The sequence below is a fragment of the Syngnathus acus genome, chromosome 16 (genome assembly GCF_901709675.1).
Source record: "Syngnathus acus chromosome 16, fSynAcu1.2, whole genome shotgun sequence".
Lineage (NCBI taxonomy): Eukaryota > Metazoa > Chordata > Actinopteri > Syngnathiformes > Syngnathidae > Syngnathus > Syngnathus acus.
The window spans coordinates 6,373,588-6,396,139 of record NC_051101.1 but is presented as its reverse complement, the minus strand read 5'-3'; the positions used below and the strand labels follow the sequence as shown (position 1 = coordinate 6,396,139).

Here is a 22,552-nt window from a genome sequence, read left to right as displayed (position 1 = left end):
CCCTCGGCCACTGGCAGGGGATTGCGTGTTTGAACAAATCTTTAATGACCGCACATTGAGGTTATTTTCTTTTTTCTATACAAACTCCAGTAGATTTCCTCAAATAAAATTGACATTATGTCATTTTAAAGAACCAACCAAGACTGCATAAGAGAGTCATCTGAATAATCTGTAATAATAATGATGCAGCTATTAAAAATGGTTTCGCAAGATTTGAACTGTGATTACTAAACAAGGTCAGTGCAGAAAACTAACTTATGTAATGAGTGCAAAAGGCTATTAATATACAATCGTGGTCACAGAGAATGGCAATTCATGGAAAATACCATTCAGGGATTAAACAAAACCTCTGTCAAAAAAGGCTCGAAACAGAATATCGTTATTTTGTTTTTACATCTATGCAAGACTTGCTATCAGCTTGAAAAGGGCAAATGCCACCTGAGCTAAGAAGACAACAATCCTCTAGCCATTTCCTTATGCATGTGTGATTTCTCAACCAAAACACTGCTTAACAGTTGGATCTTTGACAGTGGATGATTTAAACATTTTTAAAAGAAGCAGAAAAAGATAAACTGAAATAATAGAAAACATGTGTAACACACTCACATAGAACATAAGACACAGCATATGATCATGACCAGAGACAAGGTGAATGGAAAACAGGAACTCAATACAGACTGACAAGACAACGCAGCACAAGTGGACAATTAGACTAATCGTCAGTTAACCTAACGCATAATTGTGGAATGTAGGAGGAAACCGGACTAAGTGACAGAAACTCCACACAGGAAGTCCTGAACTGCAATTGGAACATTGAACCTCTCGACTCTGAGGCAGACATGCTTACTCCTATAAAAAAGAAAAAAACTGTTAATATAACCATATGTTTTAATACTTATCTTAAAATCCTTTGTGGTCAACGAAGTCTAACTCGAAAGGCAATAATTCCAGCAATTATGAAGGTCAGTTGAAATTATAACCCACAGAGAGCAGTGATGAGAAACCATTACAATGTCGTATAAGTGCCAAACCTATCAGAGTTCCATCACTGTGGCTTCAATTCACAAGAAATCTGCAAAGAATTAAAGCTAATTACTGATGTTTAATGTGAGCTTGCGAGGAAAGAAATATGGCATACGCTTTCTCTTCCTTCCACAGTTTCTTAATAACATTTCAGGCTTCTGTTCAGACAGCATTCCGGTAAGGACCCCCGACCTGTAGCACTGAGCCCAACACGAGGGGAGTCCGATTGGTAGCAAATGTAATGAGGCGAATCTCCCGCTCGATCTCTCTCACACTTAAACACACAATCATGACATGCACAGTGATGCATGCATGATTTCACTTTTGCTCCTCCGCACACACGTCTCTATCATTAGCCTGTGGAGAAACCTTCTCTTTTTTAATGAGGGATGAATGCACGCTCAGTGTAGCCTTCAGCCCCTAAAGAATTACAATAATGACTTTTGTACTTTTGATGGATTGCTCAAGCTTCCTGTAACTCACTCGTGGTTAACGTGACCGTGTTGATGACATCATCAGGTCGGCTCTCTCCTCCCTGAAGGGAAGGTGAAAAAAAAGTCGACTTTATGAATCTCATCAAGCCGGCCGCACACGGCTTTGACTCCACTTTTGTGGGACCACTTCTTCCCATCTCTTCAGAGATTATTGCCTCACATATCAGTCAGATCAGACCAAAACAATTTCAGTTGTAAGGAGATATGCACCCCCCCCAAAAAAAACTCTCTGTTCTTAATTTAACCCCAAACTTAATCCCACATATTTGTCACATTTGACATGTCAATATCAAACAGACAATATCAAACTCAGCTCACATTCCCGCCCCCTCTCCTTGCACATATTGTGTTTACAGGGGAGATCCTTGTTTCTTAACAGCCTTTCACTGTCTGCTCCTCTTAAATAGAACCAGACACTCAGCAATAGCTAATTGTTCAAGCTGCTGCACAGTCAGACCCTTTCGCACCCTCAATGAGTTTCCATTTGAAGTCAGATCCAAGCCGCCTAATGTCCTTTAAATGTTTTTTCCGAAAGACAGCAGCAGCAGTCTTCGCTTCAAGAGCAACGTCAAACAGCTGTCGCCAGAACCTTCTTTCTGAGTGAAAATCCAATTGCCCCGGGGAGAGAATGGTCTCGAATGAGACCGCAGGGGGCTTCTTGTAGCGCAGGTGTTGATGGAACCTGTCTTTCATTTAATGTGCTTGGCCTCAAGACTGTGTGGGAGAAACAAAGAAAGAAGGAAAGAAAGAAAGAAAGAAAGAAAAGGACACGACAGTAAGGAGCTCTGAAAGAAATAAGATATGGTCGAGCTGACACAATTTAAATATAAAATTGCTGACTTTGTCCTGACAAAGTTATTATTTTGACGTGAGCTTGTAATTTAGTAATCATAATAAATGCAGGGGCCACTATGACATTCAAAGTCCGACATACAGTGAGTTCTCCTGGCACTCGTTGGCGCTATACCTTGGCTGTCTGAAACAATGGCAAATCATCTATCAGACACAAAGGTCTTTGTTTTCAATGAAATTTTAGATTTCAAAAGACTAGTGATATTAGTACTCAGTATTGGTGAGAACTCAAAGAGTGATTACTATAATTGGTATTGGTCTGACATAAAGTGTTTCAATAAACAACAAATTTGAACATGTAAAAATTCAGGAGGCACAGATAATTGGTTGGAAGGAAGAAATACAGAGGGCAACAATGCCAGCAACAACAGGCCAAGAAAGACTGAAGCAGTGAACCTCAAGGCTTATCTGGACAATCTAGAAGCAAATAGAAAGTGCAAGACTCAAACTCATTGTCCTCATTTGTGCGGTGAAAAGAAGACATTCTCTGTCTCAGAGTTTGTTTGCTATGTTGACACCTGTGTGGGTGACCTATTCTAATGGGGTCAACCAGTCAATTGTGAATTAATGTGTAAGACAGTCAAAGCCCTGCTTATCGCAGGGAATACATTACAGACTCACATGAGTATGTAAAAATATAAACATATATATGTGGGTTCTTTTTATGTACTATTAACACTTCAAACACACAAGTGCATAAGCGTGTCTGTATGTATTTGTGCGTATTGAACAGTATGAGTACCAGTAAACAAGCAAATAAATAAATAAATCGATAGATAAATAAATAGATAAATAAATAAATACGTTGTTTAATAATAATATTTTTTTTTAGATTTAGATTCAGAGGAAAATGACAATGACATGACATAAGTCAGCATTCAGCAGATAAGCAAATGTTATGAAATTGTTTTGGGAAATTGTTTTGCTACTTTTGTAATCCTTTTTGCAAACATTTGACGTTAGTTTGTGAAGATGCAATTCAATTCTCTACCAGTAGGTGTAAGTGTTGCACCACATGATTTTTATATTTTACCCTATCTACCTACTGTGTACTTTTCTGCAATTCCTAATTGTCAAATTGGCAATCATCTCCCTGGCTTCATTATCCTGGCATCATGGTGTCAGCGAATCACAATTGATGATAAAGTGATGTTGAGAATTAGATAAACACACAACTAAATCCCTGAACACATACAGATGAGCTCTTGTCTTATTCAGTATTGCCACTCTCCTTCCTCTTTCTATACAGTATTGGAATAGCAATTAGTTTCTTTTTATTTTAAGATTTTTTGGTGGATTTTTGTATGGATGCCAGCCATGAAAATAGAGTCCATAGAGTGACGTACATAGTGTCGTGTGTTCCTTCTTTACTTCACTGTCTACTGTCATGTTTCCTATCTCCTCTATTCACTTGGTCTTAAACACATCTATCCAGTCTGTGATCACACTGAGCATTACATAATAATGTAATGCAATTTTACATTTGCATTAAAAAAATTTAAAATGTTGCATATTATTTTTCATCTTTTTCCTACCTTGTTTAATTGTTGATAATTTCACTGAGAATTGAATGTCTTGACATAGATGAATATTAATGAACGCATTCACAGCGTATGATTATTTTTAAATGTGGAATTGCATCCCTGTGTGAAGCTAAGTCTTTCGACTGTTGTTTTTCCTCTGAAGGTGTATTTTTAATGCAGCTGTGTGTTGATTTGTGCTAAGCATCATTAGCAGCGCAGTGCCTCTGCTCCTGTGTGAGTCATTGTTAGGGGAGCCTGTGCTAAATGGCCGTGGAAATAAATTACGTTAAGGTTTCTGACGGTGCAATTCGCTGGCCTGCAGAACAAACAGCTTTTTGAACAAAGCTGATCTACAGCCCCTGGCAACTCTCTAAGCACCAAGAAACAACACAATACAGCAATCAGTAGAGATTTACCTCAATGTCTCGAGCCTGGGAACATGACTCGGAGTGTCAAAGAGGTGTGTCGAGTGATGACAGAGAAATCCAGAGGACTGAGCTAGATTGGTGGGAAAGAGATGACTGGAGCATCCACGCTCTGCTGCTTCAAACTGAATATACATGAACACAGCATAACTGCTCCTCATTTGGGAAATCACCTCATCTGAGCAATTGTCTACCTAATGATCCTCCCTGGTCACACTAATGTCATTTCACAATCTGGTTTTTCATACAGTAATTTAACTTCAACATATATTGCTGGAGACAATGTGGTAATGTTCAGATTGAAGAATCTTTTTTTCCCCCAAGGGTTCACAGTTATAGGTACAGTGTGCTTGTTATTTGCCAAATGCCCAATTTAATGGAGGTTGATGGGAGTAACAAAAGAGTGACAAGGTTCTGCTCATTTTGTTGACTGGTGGTGACTGCATTTTGGGTCACTTGCTAAGCTGCTGTCCTCCTTTTTGCTGTCACCTTTATTTTGTCATGATTGCATGGCCTGGTGTCTGTGTATTTAAGCTCGGATGCACAGTCAGAACGTGAAATTTCTTTCATGCACATTTGCTTTAAGCTTGCAGCTTAGTATTTTTGTGTTCTGTTCTAATTCTTGAGCACCTCGTCTCATTGGAGGTTGTTGATTTTCAACAAACTATCAACTCATCGTTTAGTTTTGGCAAAATAGACTTTAGTCATAGCACCATTCGACATGCCACTTTTCCTTGTTGACACACTTAAGGCCACCACTGGTTGAATTTCTGTTATGTGTCGTTACCTCGTTTGTCGTGAACATGGCCATCCTGTTGTTTCGTATTGAGTGGATGTTGGTGGAGATGAGAGAATCACCGTGGGCTGGGTGGGCAGGTTTGTGTGTTTATGGGAGCAACCGCCTGCTCATTAATGCTGCTGTTGAGCACGACTGCCTCTGTCCATCTTTTCAACGCTTTCTCTCTGGAAGATTTATCACAAAAGATTCAACTGCATATAATGGCTTGTAATTTAATGGAATTTGATTTACTTTTTTAAAATCTCTCTCTCTTTCTGGCTCTCTCTGGCTCTATTTTGGAACTGAACAATAGAAGTGTATTTAGGTTTAAAGTGTTATGAGTTTACATTGCTTTTAAAGGAAAAGAACGAATGAAATAAGTGTGAACGATAATGTGGCTGGCTGTTCAAGACCCAAAGGTGTCCTCTTCACAGTGGCAGCACTGAGTTCAGAATACTTGCTGCCAAGGATTCTTATCTTGGACCTGTTCATTATCTTTGTCCGGCTGTCAAGTATGCTCTCTCACTCTAGAAGTCCTTGTTGAACCTCTTGCACATCTCACAACTAATTACCAGCACTATCGTCTCATCTTCATGAGCGAAGCCATGTGGAAAAAAAACAAGTTTCAAGAGGAAATTGGCTGAGAAGCACCTTGGGAAATCAATGTGTTCAAATAAATAAATAAGTGTTGGCAAAAAAACACAAGACTGTCCATATTTCACAATACAGAGAAAGATTGTACATTCATTTAAATAAATTTCTTTATAGAATGTGAAAATGATGGGCACAAAAATCGTATTTTTTAGCCAGTGCAGACGAATATCAAAAGTGCTGTAACCCACTCCACACTGATTTTTGGCATTGTGCGCAGCACTCAGAGTGCATTGTTATTCCTTTCAAACACTTGGACACATCCAAATTTGAGATGTGTGTGACCATGAGTTCACTCTTAGACATTATGAAAGAGCTCTGTGGGTGGAGAGCCGAGTCCTGCCAACCTGAGCTCCGTAACGGAGTGATTTTGTCTGTAATAGGAATTTTACATTAAATCAAATTCTCTTTTGGCTTGAATATCCACACAGATGGTTGACTTTAATCGCACAAAGCTTGCTGGGTTGTAAAAACTTGCAATCATCCATATTTCTATGTTACATGAATAAGTCATTTCTCCACTAGATTGCCACTTTTAGCAAAGTGTCCTCTCTTTCTTTTTTTTTTTCTACGCTGTGGCTCTTCTTCTGCTAATAGGAGAAAGCATCCAGATGCTGGGAACACCTGCTACTGAGCGACGGGGGGAGAAGAGGCAGTGCGTGAGATCCAGTCCACTGGGTTTGGCCCAACAGAATCTCAGGACATTTTCACGATGCAGCACTTTTTACCAAGAGGACCCCCAAAGTGCTTCATGTGGTTAAAGTTCATCCACTCATCCGTCTTGCTTATCACTTGTGCACTGTGCTGTATAATGAAAGTTAAACATAAATAAGGTGTTACGTGAATGCTCGTCTAAATAAATGGCTTTTTAGTGACCATTTTGGAATGTTTATACAAGCACTAGATGGGCTCAAAAGTTGTCTTGACTTGTCATCCATTATTGATGCTAAGGAGCTGCTCTCGACAAAGGCACTTTAGGTCTTAACTCATTCACTGCAAGCCATTTTACAACATTTTGACATTTTCAAAACCCATTAGAAACTGATGAAAGAAATTATACTGTAAAGACTCTCAATCGACCAAATGAAAAAATGCTCTACCTTCACTAGATAAAAAAAATTAATTTGCGGTAGAGCAAAAGCAAGTTTAACACAATCCAGCCATTTCTCCCGCAATATTTTGAAATAAAACGATGACATATTGTAACTTTAACATATTATTGTGTAAAGAAAGACGTCCTGTAGTGCAGCAACAACTTTCCCTTCAGGTACTTACAACCACATTCAAAAGTATTGGAACGCCAAGATCCATTCCTTTGTTTTTACTGCATACGGAAGACAGTTGGGTTTCAAATCAAAAGACGAAAAGTTGCTCTGTCCTGAGTTGTTGAACATATCTAGATGTATATCTTTAGATAGCAACACTGTCAACATGAGAGGCTGCATTGAAATTTTGCGTGATTCTTTCGTTGAGAACCATTTTTAGAATGAAAATGCTGAACGCCTTGCTTTGTGTCGCCACCTCTTCCATCTGTTCATTCCGATCTGTCAAAGCAGGTTCTAACCCTAAGAAACTGACACACACCTATTTGTTGTGTTCTATAAATATGACTTGTTTCATTCACACTTTTACTTTAATGAGCTGAATTGTCCTCTGTCTTCTTCCAACTCCTTTTGAATGTATTTGCATCATTTTGGGTGGCCCAAATCCAAGTGTGCATTGCCTACTGAGAGTAGACGCATTCTAATTTTGAAATAAACCAGCTAAGGGTTCATCAAAAGGATCCAGAGGAATGTGATTTTAATCATTTGTATATAGTCTGATATATAGAACGCCTATCCTTTTTTTTTGGTCTCATCTATTTTGGCTCCCACAAATGTTATAAGGTTTCCCTTCCATTACAGCCCATGCAGCAAAATAGGGGATTATGAAAATTAACTTTTTTTTTCCCCCCTCTTGTCTAAGAAAGAGTAATAAATGAATAATAAAGTCCCATAATTCTGGGGAGTGGAAGCTGTTTCCTTGGGAACCATGACCATTGCAATGATGTCTCCTCTTGCATATTACGAAGACACAAGTATGCAATTGCTCTGACCGACTGTGCAAAAGCGGCCTTTTATGATTAAGGATTTGGAGTTTTGATGGAATGAATTGTCTCTAAAATTAATATCCTCAAAGGAGTGATGCAGATAAATGCCACTACTGCCTCTGCATGATCACAGATAAAAAATGGGGAAATTAATGTGACATTCAAAATCTCCTGTGGCTGTGACAATTTGTTTTTTTTAGAGCTCCTTTAGCGTACTTTGCATCTTCATCACTTGCAAAGCTGTATTGAACTATTTTTGTCGTTATTTTAAAGCTAATTGTGAAACAAATGGACACTCAATTCAAGGTGGATTCTTTAAAAAGAAAATAGCAGAAAGAGATGGAGGGAGAAACATTTAATAATTTACCAATTAAAATAGAAGATCTATACATTTCTATTTGTACATATGTATTTTTGCAGTGCCGTTAAATCAACACAAATACAAACCGATCATTATTCTTAACAATAATGGAAGCAGCAGTTAATTATAATAATAAGCAAACAACTAGCCCAGTAGCCAGCACAGTAAACTAGTAGTTACCATGTCTGTACCATCGTTCTGAGGTTCGGGTTCAAATATCGGCTGCGGCATTCCAGTTGTGTGGAGTTTGCATATTCTCCTTGTGCTTGTTTGAATGTTATCCAGATATTACAAATTGGGCAATTTACGTAAAAGTACATCAAAATTAAGCAGGGAACGCTTCAACATGCAACAAGATAATACAAAATGGGATATTAGACTGGATATGGCGGGGGGGGTTATTACTTGTGACATTAAGACCATTTATTTTCATTATTGTAAGTGCACCATATGATGTCTAGTGTTTGCATATCTTACCTAGTTTCAATTTAGAACCATAATGAATCAGCTCCCCTGAAAATCCTCCATGTGCATAATTGCCCATGTTTTGATCGACACTGCCCATTATGCATTCCATTGACATTTTGTTTAGTTTTTTTAACACAAAAGAGTGGAAAATCATTAGGGAGTACTCCTAGAATGCTGAGGTGAAGTTCTTCACCTTGGCAACGTACAACCACAATAATAATGTGAGAATCATTGTAAAATGAAAACCTCTGACATCAAAACCAAACATTATTATCAATATGAAGTCATATTTGATACAGTATAGGACATCATTATAATTTGCATATAATGTGGTCTTGCTGCTGCTAGGTGTAAATTATAGTGAGGTAGTATATTGAATGTTAATTCAGTGTATATAAATAGGACTGTTGTCTATGAAGAGCAAATTTTGTGCCATAAATTCTATACTCCATATAAATTTCACACTCCTAGAAATAATATAGTATGAAAACGTTTGACACTTTTCCGGCATATTATTTGTATTATATCGTATCTGTTCATGTGACACTGAATGACACCTTTTTCTTTGCTGATTACATTGCTTCTAAATCTTTTAAAGCATTTTGCATGGAAAAAAACATGGTCATTTAGAGATGCCCAATACCATTCTCTGCACATCAAGTTTGTTGCCCCCAAAAAACAAGTGTCTACCAAGAACAGCCAATAAGTAGGCGTCGTCATTTGCGTCATAAAATTTTCCTTCCGTGCTTCTATTCCATGATCCTTAAAGCATATGCATGGAAAAGAAGCCCCTCTCTCGTCTCAACCTGGCAATATAATTCTTCTCAATTATACGGTTGGTCTGCTGGAGGCATCTGGTCCTGGAGAGAGAGCCTATTGTTTTGATTAAAAACAATCAAGATGCTTTCTCTCACTCCCAGTGGTTTCCTCTCGGAATGAGGAAAAATGGTGAGGGGAGAAAGGTTGCTGATTAAGTGTCGGGTAACATTCAGAAGATACATAAGTCCTTGGCTTGAACATCCCGACACACAGTTATGCATTATAGTCAGTTATTTGCCAGAGGCTGCATTATTAATTTTGGCATCAGCATGCTCATGTTTTTCCAGTGTAATAATAATAATAACAGTAATAATAAAAATAAAACAACATATATAAAACAATAATAGGAATATAATTTAAATTCCTTCTTTTTTCTTTCTTTCTTGGAATTTTTGAATGGAAATAAACCAAGACAACGATAAAACATTTTGTTTGATTTGAACTAGAGAAAGAGAACCTTACAGTAGATGTGAAGGAATGAAGGATGTACGTATATATGCAAGCAGACTACAAAATGTACATTTCTCCACTCTGACAATGTGTGGTGATTTTCTGGGCCTGTTTTATTTAGGTTCGATTTTTGGGAGATTAGAGAAGGTATTAGATGACAAGATATGTTGACTCATGCTGAAAATGAGTAGCTGAAAAACAGCCGAATGCAGGCACCAATCAATCTCCGAAATGCTTTTCTGTGTAAATGTAAGCAGCTCATTAAAGTTAGTATAGGCAGATATCTATCTTGGTGCTGGATAGCATGTCGATAGCCACAGTGCAACTGTGACAGACTGTGCCATTTTGAAGTCAATAATTCTTTACAAAAGCCTGGAAGCTGTGCAGGCAACTGTTGTATGGTTCTTTCCATAATGAGCCTCTATGTGTGCTGGGGCGGATGGAGCGTAACTCTTTTTATTCCATGTACCTGTGGCCTTTTATTCGAGGACTTGTTCCTTAACTTTTTTTTTTTCCACCTCTAACCAGTATTACGTAAAAACAATTTAGGGCTGGCATAAAAATATTTTTTCATATCAGCCAAAATCTATAAATGTCACAATTGTTCCGCTTAAATTAGGTTTGAAGGTATCAGAACGTTACTTTTGAGCTGAATTTTTTTTTTCTTTCTTCAAAAATTCAATATGACGTTGACCGATATCCACTTGTGTCAGACAAATAAAACACATTAGCGTGCACACAAATGACGTGTTTCACTCCGGTCCTCAATCAAAAATTCTGTGCTGTTTGTGTTCCCCAAAACAGACTGAAGAAATGTCTCCAGCCCGGTGGTGCTCTTTAACAACAAGAAAATTGTTTGAAACAAGGACACAGGTATGATGTAAGATTTTTATGTGAATCAAGCTTAGACATTCTTGGGAGGTACAGTACAAACAGTAAAATTGTATTGTGTGCATCATTGTAATATGCCATTTGTTGTAGGTCCTATTATCTGTGGTTGTATGTTCATACTTTTTATTTTTTTTAATTTTCAATTAAGATTCTTTATTTTATCCAGCCACAGTATGTGGTAGCTATAATACAGTATGTTTGTCATTTTATTTACATAAATATTTTAGGGGAGATTTCCCTGCATTGCTGCCTTTTAACTGCCTCCCTCGGGCTGCTACGGGTAGTTCAGCTTCCTTCCACATTTCAAAAACCTTAATTAAAGAATGTAACTTATCCAGAGGTGTGAACATTAGACTGAACAATTACATCACATTAACACTCCTAATTGTCTAGCTTAAAACCGCATAATGCATTATGTTCTTTGTGACTCCCAATAATGAAGACTATTGCAAAGACTTGCATTCACCACGTGGATACCATGTTAAACCAATCAAATTATAATTTTCAGCCACACAACAAGGTTAGCAGAAAGACAAAGTGTAGAATAGTCAATTGCAGCACAAATAACGACTTACTAAATGCCTCGCGACAGTGACATTATTACTGCATTTTAATTAAAGTTCACAGAGTCGTCTGTTTCACTTGACACTTATTACAATTGAAAATTAAAAACATTTATTGAGCACATTTATGGCTTGTGATATGCCATGCCACTGGCACTCACCTGTTTGGGCCCCGATCAGAGGCTGTCTTAACGGGATAATTTCTTCTGCATGAAATTTGTGTAAGTGCTTTGCAATCCATTACAGACTTGACAGATGACAGACTGCTTACGGTAATGAACAGCTTTGTTGCGACTCTGGAAATGTCATTGGCTGTGTTTCTGTCTTTTACATTTACTCAAGGCTGTGATTACCAGTTGCCTGGACAATAGTAATTATGGATATGGGGCAGTTATTATTATGTGATTCTATAGCGTGAGGGTACCTACAGCCATAAAAAAAGGACGCCAGTAAATATTTTACTGAACACTGATTGACCATCATGGAAGATGAGTCCAGCTACCAAAGACTGACTAATCCTGATACAGTATCTCTCACTGTACTTTGACCTTTGTCTGAAAGCGCGGCTCGTAATGTGGCCATGCAGTTTAGCTCGTTCTACATTCATGCTCCAAATGGCACCGTTTAATCGTACGACTTTTTGTATTTGCCGTCTTGACATTACAGCACTGCCTCTGATTACATTAGGAGCTTTGGGCTAATTCAATTTTAGTATTTGGCATGTGCTATAAAAGGAGCAATACTTCTAAAAGGCAATTCTGACATTTACCATTCGTGTTGATAGGTCCTTTGCCATTGTTCCGTCTGAATGAACGAATGAGTGTCCTTGGAGGAGGGTTTACAAGATCAGCAGCGACAAAACATCATTTAGTCCACACCCATTCTAGTCAGACGCCATTCTCTCTGATGTGACTTGAGTACAGATGCATCACCAGACCGGAATAAATTGATTCATGCGTCCGAGTAAGGGAAAACCTGACTGATGGAGTAAAGGCTCGCTCTGGCATTCAAAGCAGAGCAGGCTTGCTCTGGCATTCAAAGCAGAGCAGGCTTTCTTTCACTCATTCGTCACTATCTCTGCAACTGTGAGATAGTGAAATAAATGGTGGCCTAAGGAGCAAATACTATGTGTGGGTGTGAAAAGGTGTTTAAATTGAGTCGAAGAACATCTATGAAAAAGTAATGAAGTGCTTTCAATGAGTTTGTGGTCTGACATGATTAAAGATATGATGAGGGGAACGGGTCTTTTATGGGAGGAATACTGTTGTGACATTTTCATTGAATGGTGAGAGCCTCGGGGGAATCACCTGGAAGTTGGGCTGCCGATAGCGCCGCAAAGGTCAAAATCCAAACCCTTATTTTCAGGCATATTCTGTATGCAGTGACAGGAGTGTTATTTTGCGTCTTCTTCTTGAATGGAGTTGGAGCTGAAAGGGTACCCAGACACGAAGTGGCAGGTTTCAGCCAGGCTATCACTCTTTTGCATCTGTCACTCGTTGTTGTTCCTTTTTCTATTTTAGGAAAAGAGATAAGGAAGCCATGACTTCAAAGGTTTTTCCATTTGAAGGTGAGGACAACAGGAATGCAATCATTGACAATAATTTTGGCATGTTTGTAAGAGACAACATGATATGTGAAGATTTTAGTCTCCAATTTGGCAATATAGTGTCTAGTGTGTCCTGGCTGGTCCCCGGGGCCACATGCCTGCGAGACATGCTCGGAACACATCATCAGTGAGGCAGGCGTCTCGGCGGCATCCTAACCAGATACCCGAGAATCTTAATCGAGCAGCGGCTCAACTCCGAGTCCCTCCCGGATGACCGAGCTTCTCACCATATCTCTAAGTGGGGGCCCGGAGACCCTGCAGAAGAAACTAATCTCGGCCACTTTTATCTGGGATCTTGTTCTTTCACTCTTGACCCACAGCCCATGACGGTAGGAACGTAGCTCAACCCGCCTTTCAGGTCAGCTTCTTCATTCCTACCGATAAATACAGAGTCCACACCACTGCAGACGCTGCAACGATCTGCCTATTCCCTGAAAACTCCTCTCTTGTTTTTTTGTTGTCGTGCTGAATGACTGAGGTGAAGTCGCACATATGATACACGCACAATATATACAGTACAAACACTCTCCTTTTGTATGTGGCAACAGTCCAAGCTTCAGAGGGTTCCCTAATTGGCTCCTGTTTTGTGCCCATTGTTGGTGTTGACCACACGTATCAGGATTTGTGACCGTAAATACCACAGGATAAATAATCACAATAATCTTTGATAGACATCTGATAATGGGGCCTTTGTTGACTTTGATCAGAAGGGGGAACAGGCTCATATTAGACCCAATTATGTGTAGTCTACTTTAGCTGTGTGCCAACTGTCAAACAAGTGCTAAGCTCTCTTCTTAACTGTCGCTACTGTCAGAGGATAATGGTGCAGACAAACCAAAGGGGAGAAGGGAGGGGTGAGACGTTTCCATCTTCGTCCTCAGGAGTACCAGTGACCTACATACACTTATATTTGGATGACATTGGACCGATCCCCTCATTTTCCTGAACTAGTAATCAGGAGTTCAGCCTGTGCCAGCTGCAAGGAAGCTTGATGACCTTCTAATGGTCCTCTGGGCCAACCAACAGATTATTTTTTTTGCAACTACCTTTAATGTGGTATTCAAAATCTCATCCATTAATATCCCATTATTTCAGTTGGGAAGCTGTATTGTTTAGTATTTCTGCCTGTTCCATCTGACTTTTAACCTAACGTGACCTAAACATGTCTGAACTAAGATTCAAACCCAAACATTCAGATTCAAACCCAAACCTGCTTGTGGACAGTATGAATTATTTGTATCTGAGCATTTTACTCATTCAGCTCCAAGCACAGCTCCAGGATTTGTTTCACTCCTAGGGCGATAGGGAGACTTGACAAAAAGATAAAGGAGCTGAGGAAGTAACTTGGAAATATATTTTAGAATATGAAATAATGTGCTGGAGGGGCTTAACTTGGACCAACACAGATTTCTCATCGAGTGATAGTACCTAGTGTAGTGCCATCCCTGAACTACGTATATAGAACAATGCAAATGTCCATCTGTTCGTCTTAGATTAATAAGTACCACTAGGCTAAACATAATCTACATGAAGAAAAACAAAAAACAATTAACATAGTTCTTTTGTTTAATTCACTTTGCATGACAGACATCTGAAGTAACCATGTTGCAAAACCACAATGTCAAGTTTGACTCTTCCTAAAATCACACCTTTTACAGTGCACTTCAGATTTAACAACAAGTAGGTGAAGGCTGGACTACATATACTGACCAAAAACGACCACGGCATTCTCAGTCTTTTTCATTGAATGTTTTTGTCAAACACTGTTTCTCCACGGTGAGATGATATACTCAGACGCCACTAAATTTTCTGTTATTTCCACTGAGAACTGACACGAAGATTATTGCACGCAGCTACAGAGAAGAGTAGGAAAGGTTGCAAAACTCCAAGTTGAATACTTTCCATGGAAAGACATGGGCATTGAGAACAAATCACTTGAATAAACTGAAAATTAGGGTATCTGTTAGCATGAATGTATTTTTTTTTTTGTACTTATCCACACAAATGATGTCTTTGAAACCTATTTAAAACCACCTGACTTAAACGGGTGCAAATCTATCCCTGAATTGAAATAAATTTAAAAACGTGATAATCCGTTTCAGTTTTTTTTTTTTCCAGAGATAAAATAGCCTTGACTTGTTTTCAGAATGTGAGTACATCATTGCCTGGTCTGATTTTTGACAGTTACAGATTTTACAGAATTGTATATAAGCATATTTTACTTTGCATTTTGACACCACTTTTATGCATACTACTGTGTGGCTGCTGCAACAAAGACATTTCCTACAAAGAATTGATAATATGTAAAAAAATAAATACATATAAAATATCTAAAACAAAGTATTCAAGATGATTGTTTGAAATGCATTCATTTACATCCCACTTTTTCTCCTAAGGTTACTGGTGTTCATGAGCTTATCACAGCTGGCTTTGGGCTAGATGATCAGCAGACACTCACAAGGCACAGAAATAACGATTAAAACTCATTCTCACCTATAGACAATTTAGATTTTCTATTTAATTTACTCTGCCCTGCATATACGGAGGCCAGAGTACACACGAAAAACATGCAAATTCCACACAGAAAGACCGAATCTGAGATTCAGATTTAAAATCTCAGAACTCTGGGCCGGCCCCCTAGATCAATGTGCTGCCTTCATATTATATAATGTTACTTTTGTTTTTTTTAACATATGAGCTGCAGTAACAAAACAATTTTCTATAAAGCATCAAATAAAGAAAACATCTAAAACAAAACGTTCTTTGTTATAACTGCATGAAATTCATGGTCAGTACCCCAAATTTCCAGTTCATCACTCTACAATTGCAAAACACATCCAACTTGCCATGGAAAGTGTTTCTAATTTCCCACAACCCTGTGTCCCACATGATGGAAGTTGATAGGGCTTTAACGCCAGATGCTTCGGTACGTGGGCCAGTGCCCAAAGGACCACCCTCAGTGTATTGACTCATTCAGACTGTGCTCACTGGGTGAACTCCGGCTCATGTTTGACAAGCTGGCCATAAGAGACTTGACTTTGTGCGCATAATAGTTCCTCAAATTGACCGAGGGGACCTCTTTGATACCTTCGTCAAAGTCACAGCTTCGCATTGCGATCTCCAGTTGTTTTTGTCTCTTGTAAAACAGGGAGAATTTATTAAAAATGAGTGTGATCGGAAGCACTACGACTAAGATTCCCGCCAGAATGCAGGCCGAGGCTGTCAGCTTGCCCGCAATGGACAAGGGTACCACGTCTCCGTAGCCCACGGTGGTCATGCTCACCGTGGCCCACCACCAGCACGCTGGGATGGTGGACAGGTCCTCGCTGTCTTCTTTCTCGACCGTGTACGCCATGACAGAGAAGAAAGACACTCCGACCGCGAGATAGAGAAGCAGCAAGCCAACCTCCTTGTAGCTGTTTCTCAAGGTGGCCCCCAGGGAGCGCAGCCCGGTCGAGTGGCGCGCCAGCTTCAGAATGCGGAAAATCCTCATGAGCCTCAGCACTTGAGCAACGCGGCCTAGGTTGGCCAGCGCCGGGCTGCTCTCCACCACCAGGTTGATGACGAGCGTCAAGTAAAAGGGAAGTATGGACACCAAGTCGATCACGTTCAACGGGAGCTCGAAGAAGTGCACAAGGTCCGGGGCCACTGCGAACCTGGCCAGCAGTTCCAGTGTGAACCAGGCGATGCCTAAGTGTTCCACGATCTCAAAGCGCAGGTCTTCCTTGGGCTGCCCCTCGGCGTCTAAGAGGCTGAACTCACTCATGCTGTTCATGCACATAGTGGCGATGGAGCCAAGCACCACCAGGATGGAGAAGATGCTGATCACGCGGCTGGCCACAGAGTAGCCTGGGTTGTCCAATATCAACCAAATGCGCCTGCGGATGCTCCCCAGCGGCTGCTTGTCAAATTTAGTGGCGTCATTGTAGAACTCCAACAGCTCGTCAAACGAGGAAGTGGTGCTTCCTTCGTCACTCCTGTCCTCCCACTCTTCCCGGTCTTGATTCATTTTCCGGCAGTGGTAGGAGCCACTGCAGCAGGAGTCGAGAAAGAACTCGTTAATGCCCCAGTACTCGATCTCCTGGCTGAAAGAGAAGATGCACAGCTCGGCCATGACATGCAGCCGGCCCGTGTTGTAGAAATTCAACACGTAGGGGAAAAGTGTGGGGTTCCTGTCAAAGTAAAACTCTTTTTCTGCGTCATCATAGTCGTCGCACAGCTCCAATATGGACTCCTTGGAGCGGCATTGGAGAAGACGCGCCAGCCGTGTCTCCGGAAACCGAGACAGCGTGTCTGTGTGGAGACGCTTCTTGAAGCCACCCACGTTGATGCGGATAGCGGCACTGTCCCCTGCGGGAGCCCTGCCACCAGGTTCCCTCAGGGCCTGACCCGTCATATCTGAGCACGCACACAAAGAAAAATCCAAGAAAAAAGTCTCAATAGAAACATTGATGTAAGTGAACTATTTGCTGGCTTGTGCTTTGTAATTAACCACCATCTATTTACGGTACAACCACGTGTTCCCCTCACACGCATTCACAAGAATTAGAAGCAAACACTGAAACAAAGAACTTACCGCAACCGGCTCACCAAATCCCGACAGATGATTCCACTGATGGCATCCTGTCAATTTGTGGCCAAGTTGTCCCCCTAGATTGCACAAATGAACATGTATTTCCTGGAAAACTGCAGGCGCGTCTCAGTCACGTTGATTGGGATGAACTCCTCCAAAGGGGAGTGATGCCACATGTGAAGATGCAGCCATACAAAAAGAACTGACACTCCTTTCTCAAATAGGCAAGAAAATAGTCCGTCTGTGCTTGCAGCATCACAGCCTCGGATAGGTCTGGACTATGAGCGCATGCAGGCAGACACACGCCCTGACAACTGCTTTTGTTTGAACAGGGGGATTCCTCTCTCTGGCTCGCTCTATTCCATCCCCCTCTCTCTTGCTTTCTCACTCACTCTGGCTTTCTCTCTCTCTCTCCCTCTCTCTCTCTCTCTCTCTCTCTCTCTCCCCAACATCTCGTTTCTATCTGTTGCTGCGCAGCAACACGTAGCTCTCCCACTGCACCGCCCACCTCCCTCCACTTTCAACAACACGGTGATGAGAGGACATCGGCTCTTTTAAGAGGAGTCACCACTGACCAGGTAGTAAACATATAGGAGACAGTGGGGCAGGCAGGTTAGTAAATCCAACCATTATCATAAAAGAGAAAAAGCAAGCAAAGAGAGCAGACACATTTGTCACATGCAATAGCCACGGTCAAAAGAACAAGATGGAAAGCTACAGCTTGAGGGCTTTAAATGCCCTCCAAGAGCATTTGTGATTGCTAGACAACAATTACAGTGCTACCTTGACTCAGAGCTTTTTTTCATTCCGTGACCAAGCTAGTAACTCAATTCATAATTTATCAGCATCTTAATATGGCACATTTGTGAGGTATTTGGATTGTCAGCTTACACAAATTTAGACAGATTTGTTTGCAATATTTGAAAGATATGCATTTTGTGTACATAACAAAATGCTTAGATCTTTGAGCTCAGATATTTATGAAAAGTTTTGCGTTTATATTTTTGTTGGCCCTGTGACTGGCTGGAAACAAGTCCAGCCTGCAGCGTGCCTCTACTCCAAAATCAGATGGAATAGGCTTCCAGCTAATCCACCACTCTGATGAGTAGAAGCTAGTCGATGTGTTGCTCCACTCATGTTGACTGGAGGGTAGCCTCCCTCTGCTTTTGAGAGAGCAATGTGTCATGACTGTTGCTGCAGAGTACTCCTGCTGGAGACTCTCATGCTCTGCTGGGAGTATTCGATGCTCTCGTAGGAAATATATGGTGAGATATGAAAGTGCGTGAGTAGAAGAAACTGCGGAGGCAGTTGAAGGCTACTGGCAGGGTAAGCTTTGATGGGCATTGACACAAGATATCCGGCATGAGAGTTTGGTGAGGCCACGGAAAATTCTGGTCCACCGTCTGGCATCACAAAAGGAAGCAGTGCATCATTGATGTTGTGTGTAGCGGAGACTGGGTACTGCTGACCTCAACTCAGGATGTTGTGAGTCGATGGGTAGAATAGACTTGCTCAATTCCATCGATGTGCCTTCCTATTTGGACTCTGAGGCTGGCTAGCCTCTTGCTACAGTTGAAGTCGCAGCTCTCGAAGTTCTGGATGATGTGGGGCTGTCCTGGTGACACGCCCCTGGAACATTGTGTGGACATTGGGGACAGACCATCTGGATGGGAAGACCATGGTGGCTGTCTGGAGGGTGTGTTCCAACTATAGGAATATCACGAGTCAGATCTATTCATGGGTGCTGGAGAGGGACATCCATCAGGAATCTGAATCTCAGGACTAGCAGTCGGTTTTGTCCTAGCCGTGGAACACTGGACCAGTTATCGTAAGCCCAAAAGGTCTATATGTGCTTTGTGGACTTGGAGGTGTTCAACTGTGTCCCTTGGACAGTCATGTGGTGAGGACTACTGAAGAATGGAGTATCGGTCCTACTAATAAGGAGTGATTGGTCCCTGTGCGACGCGTGTCAGAGTTTGATCCACATTTGTGGCCATAAGTCACATTTATTTCCAGTGAGTGTAGAACTCTGACAAGACTGCCTTTTTGTCACAGAGTCTGTTCATTACCTTTACTGACAGAATTTCGAGATGCCATCGAGGGATTCAGGCGTCTAGTTTGGTGACCTCGGCATTATGTCCTTGTCTTTTGCAGATAGATGTAGTTCAGATCTGAGGTAGTGGTTCTCCAAAAGGTTGCTGGGTTAGAGATCCTGTCCGAAGCAGAGGTGTTTTTATCTTGCGACCTTGTTTACGAGAGAGGGATGAATAAAGCAGGAGATCGAAAGGCTGATTGGTTACAGCATCTGCAGTCAGGTATTTCCGTTTCAACCACTGCCCCGTCAACCAGACCCCAGATTAGTGGGGTAATGAAATGGATGGATGGTTTCTTAAATTACAGATGAAACATGCACTAAAAATCAGTCAGGGTAATGTATTCAAAGCACTTTTCCGTGTCAGTGATAACAAGAAATCCCTCACAGAAGTAGTTACATAATACTTTTAATGAAACACAAACACCAGATTGTCTTATGTGAATGTCATAGAGTATAGAGGATATACTGTATTAAAGGTCACTGTGTAAAAAAGTCACAGCAAGCAATTTGTACTGCGTTCAGTGGTTTGTCACTGTTAATAAGAAGTATGGCTCAGAGGTTTATAGTCACTTGAATATAAAGAATATTGGGCGGTATAACTATTCTATTTTGTGCTTTAAAGCCATTATTGATTAGAAACTGATGGATTATAATAACGTTCCAAGGAAAGCTTTGAGAAATTCAGATGCTGGTCAGAGCACCACCATAATTAAGATCCCACTGAAACTAGGCATCATCTTAAAGTCTGAAGAGAAACATTAAATTGTGTTGGGAAACAAATGAAACAATAACAAATATGCTAATAAGGGTTGCTAATTTTCAGGCATGTGACTAATTTCCATAATGCAAAACCTCCAATACAACTTCTTATAGTTTTTTTTGTTTGTTTAATTGCCCACCAAGGATGAAACATTTTTAAATTGATAAAAGGATTACTTTCAATTTGTATTTTTTTAAATCTGTGGACCTTTCTATACAACATTACCAATTAGTGTGCATTTGGCAGTTTGTAGGTCGCACTGCTGCTTCTCACCAAGGAGGTTTTAATTTCAAATCTGGCTTCGGGTTTTACTAAATCAGATGGGACTGGCTCCGGTCCTTTCCAAGAATGTTTGGCGGTGGTATGGAACTTGAGTGGATGGCATTTGATGCTATTGTAAGGCTCTAGAGAATCACATTATCCTCTCACTGACAGTTTGGAGGTATTTTCAAGCTTAACAACAGCCTTGAAACCACTCTTAACCGCAATGTTGGAGGATAGCAGATTTTCTCTATTAATCCCCTTCACTCATGGGATTCATCTGTGGTTGTGTGGGAATGTTTCTGATTGAGTGTTTGTGTATTATCATCCTCGCAGTGTTTACCTCAAATTCTATATGATGCTGATTAAATGTTGCGTACTATATATCCAATTGCAGTGCATGGCGATGCAGCCTAATCCCAACATGTCTTTACTGCTGCACTTCTGAATGCTTTTAAAAGGTCACAACATTCAGAACCGAATTCTTAAATGATAGCTGGATGAGATTATTTAAATTGAGTTTTCCTTAATGCAATATCTGTGAGCACACCGAGGAAAGTGGAATCTATTGTTGCCTCACACACGTACAGTTTGCTGGATAGAAATTGGATCACATGCCAAATGAAGTGCCAATTTTAGATCCATTCATTCTGACACTGGATTTGTATTGATCTGCTTAAATGTTTGAGTGAACTGTCTTGGCAGGTCACAATTCATCTTCACCAATAAAAATACAACCAGAAACATAATACAAAACCCCAACAAGGAGCTGGCAATCATTTTTTTCTTAATCGACTGAAGGGAAAATTATCTTTTAAAAATAAACAAACCACATTTTATAGTTGTTATATCAAATATATTTTAATGGTATTAGAGAATTTCTCTCTATTTGATCTGACTCCAATAAGTGGTGCATTGGCACACATGGACACACGAGCAAGGATGGAAGGCGATCTAGAATTAAGTGCCCATTCACTGTGGCCAACTTTACATCATCCAATAGTGGAGATCTAGCAGTTCCTTTTAAATGGACTTTGCGCGCTGATCTCCTGCATCTAAATGACCTGAAGACCGTGCAGCTTTCTCTGGACCGCTTCAATTGGCTGAGTTGGCGGCGTTCCCTCCGACAATGGCACACAATGCTGCAAACACTGTCTTCTACCTGCGCTTTATAATCTAGGAAATAACCAAAAGAAAAGAAGGTTCGCCTAGGCGCATAATGAATGAATAAATGTCATGAATTTGAATGCATTGAATTAACAGGACAGTAATCAGTAGGTTTGTTTTTTTCCTCAACCAGGTACAAAATATGGGTGCACTCGCATCACGCCGAGCATGCGTACTCAACCAAAAACGAAGTGCCTGTGCACCCACTCGACATTCCCCCGGGGGACACGGTGCACTTCGCCTCTCCGAACAAACCCATTCTCAGGTGTCAGAATGAATTTCTCAACGCACCCTATATTTGCTTGTCTTCTTTGTGAGACTATCCTGCCTAACATGATTTTTCTTCACTTCACAGGAGAAGAGCTAAAGACAAATGAACAAAACTTCTTTCTTCAATGTGCACAGACAAATAGTCAGCAGCAGCAGATTTTTTTTCTCAACCAGGTAGAAACTATATTGATTGTCGTCTCATTTGTGGTATTTTCCTCCTCAATATCACTTTCTTCACTTGACAGGAGAAGAGCTAAAGTTGATTGAGCTGAATTTGGTTCTTCGATGAGCTCATCGCTCAGGTCTTCATCATATAATGGTAAAACAGTGCTTGAGGAGTAGTCATGAAATGGTACAGATGGGGTAGGTAAAAAAGGAGTGAAGAAAGGAGAAAGCAGGCAGATTTCCCTCACTGCGACATGTGTGATTGTCT

The 22,552-nt window shown here is 40.5% G+C and overlaps 1 protein-coding gene across 1 annotated transcript; it reads right to left on the bottom strand.

The window, feature by feature from the left end:
• Positions 1–14,541: 14,541 nt before the first annotated feature.
• Positions 14,542–17,946, bottom strand: LOC119136348 (potassium voltage-gated channel subfamily S member 2-like). Its single transcript, XM_037274698.1, has 2 exons — positions 17,570–17,946; positions 14,542–17,391 (listed from the first exon to the last, which is right to left on the bottom strand). The coding sequence occupies exon 2, from the start codon at positions 17,387–17,389 to the stop codon at positions 15,950–15,952; it is 1,440 nt and encodes a 479-aa protein (XP_037130593.1). The 5' UTR covers positions 17,390–17,391; positions 17,570–17,946; the 3' UTR covers positions 14,542–15,949.
• Positions 17,947–22,552: the final 4,606 nt, after the last annotated feature.

Excerpts from the sequence above, each read along its gene's own strand:
- LOC119136348 (XM_037274698.1), bottom strand. The coding sequence starts at position 17,389 with ATGACGGGTCAGGCCCTGAGGGAACCTGGTGGCAGGGCTCCCGCAGGG.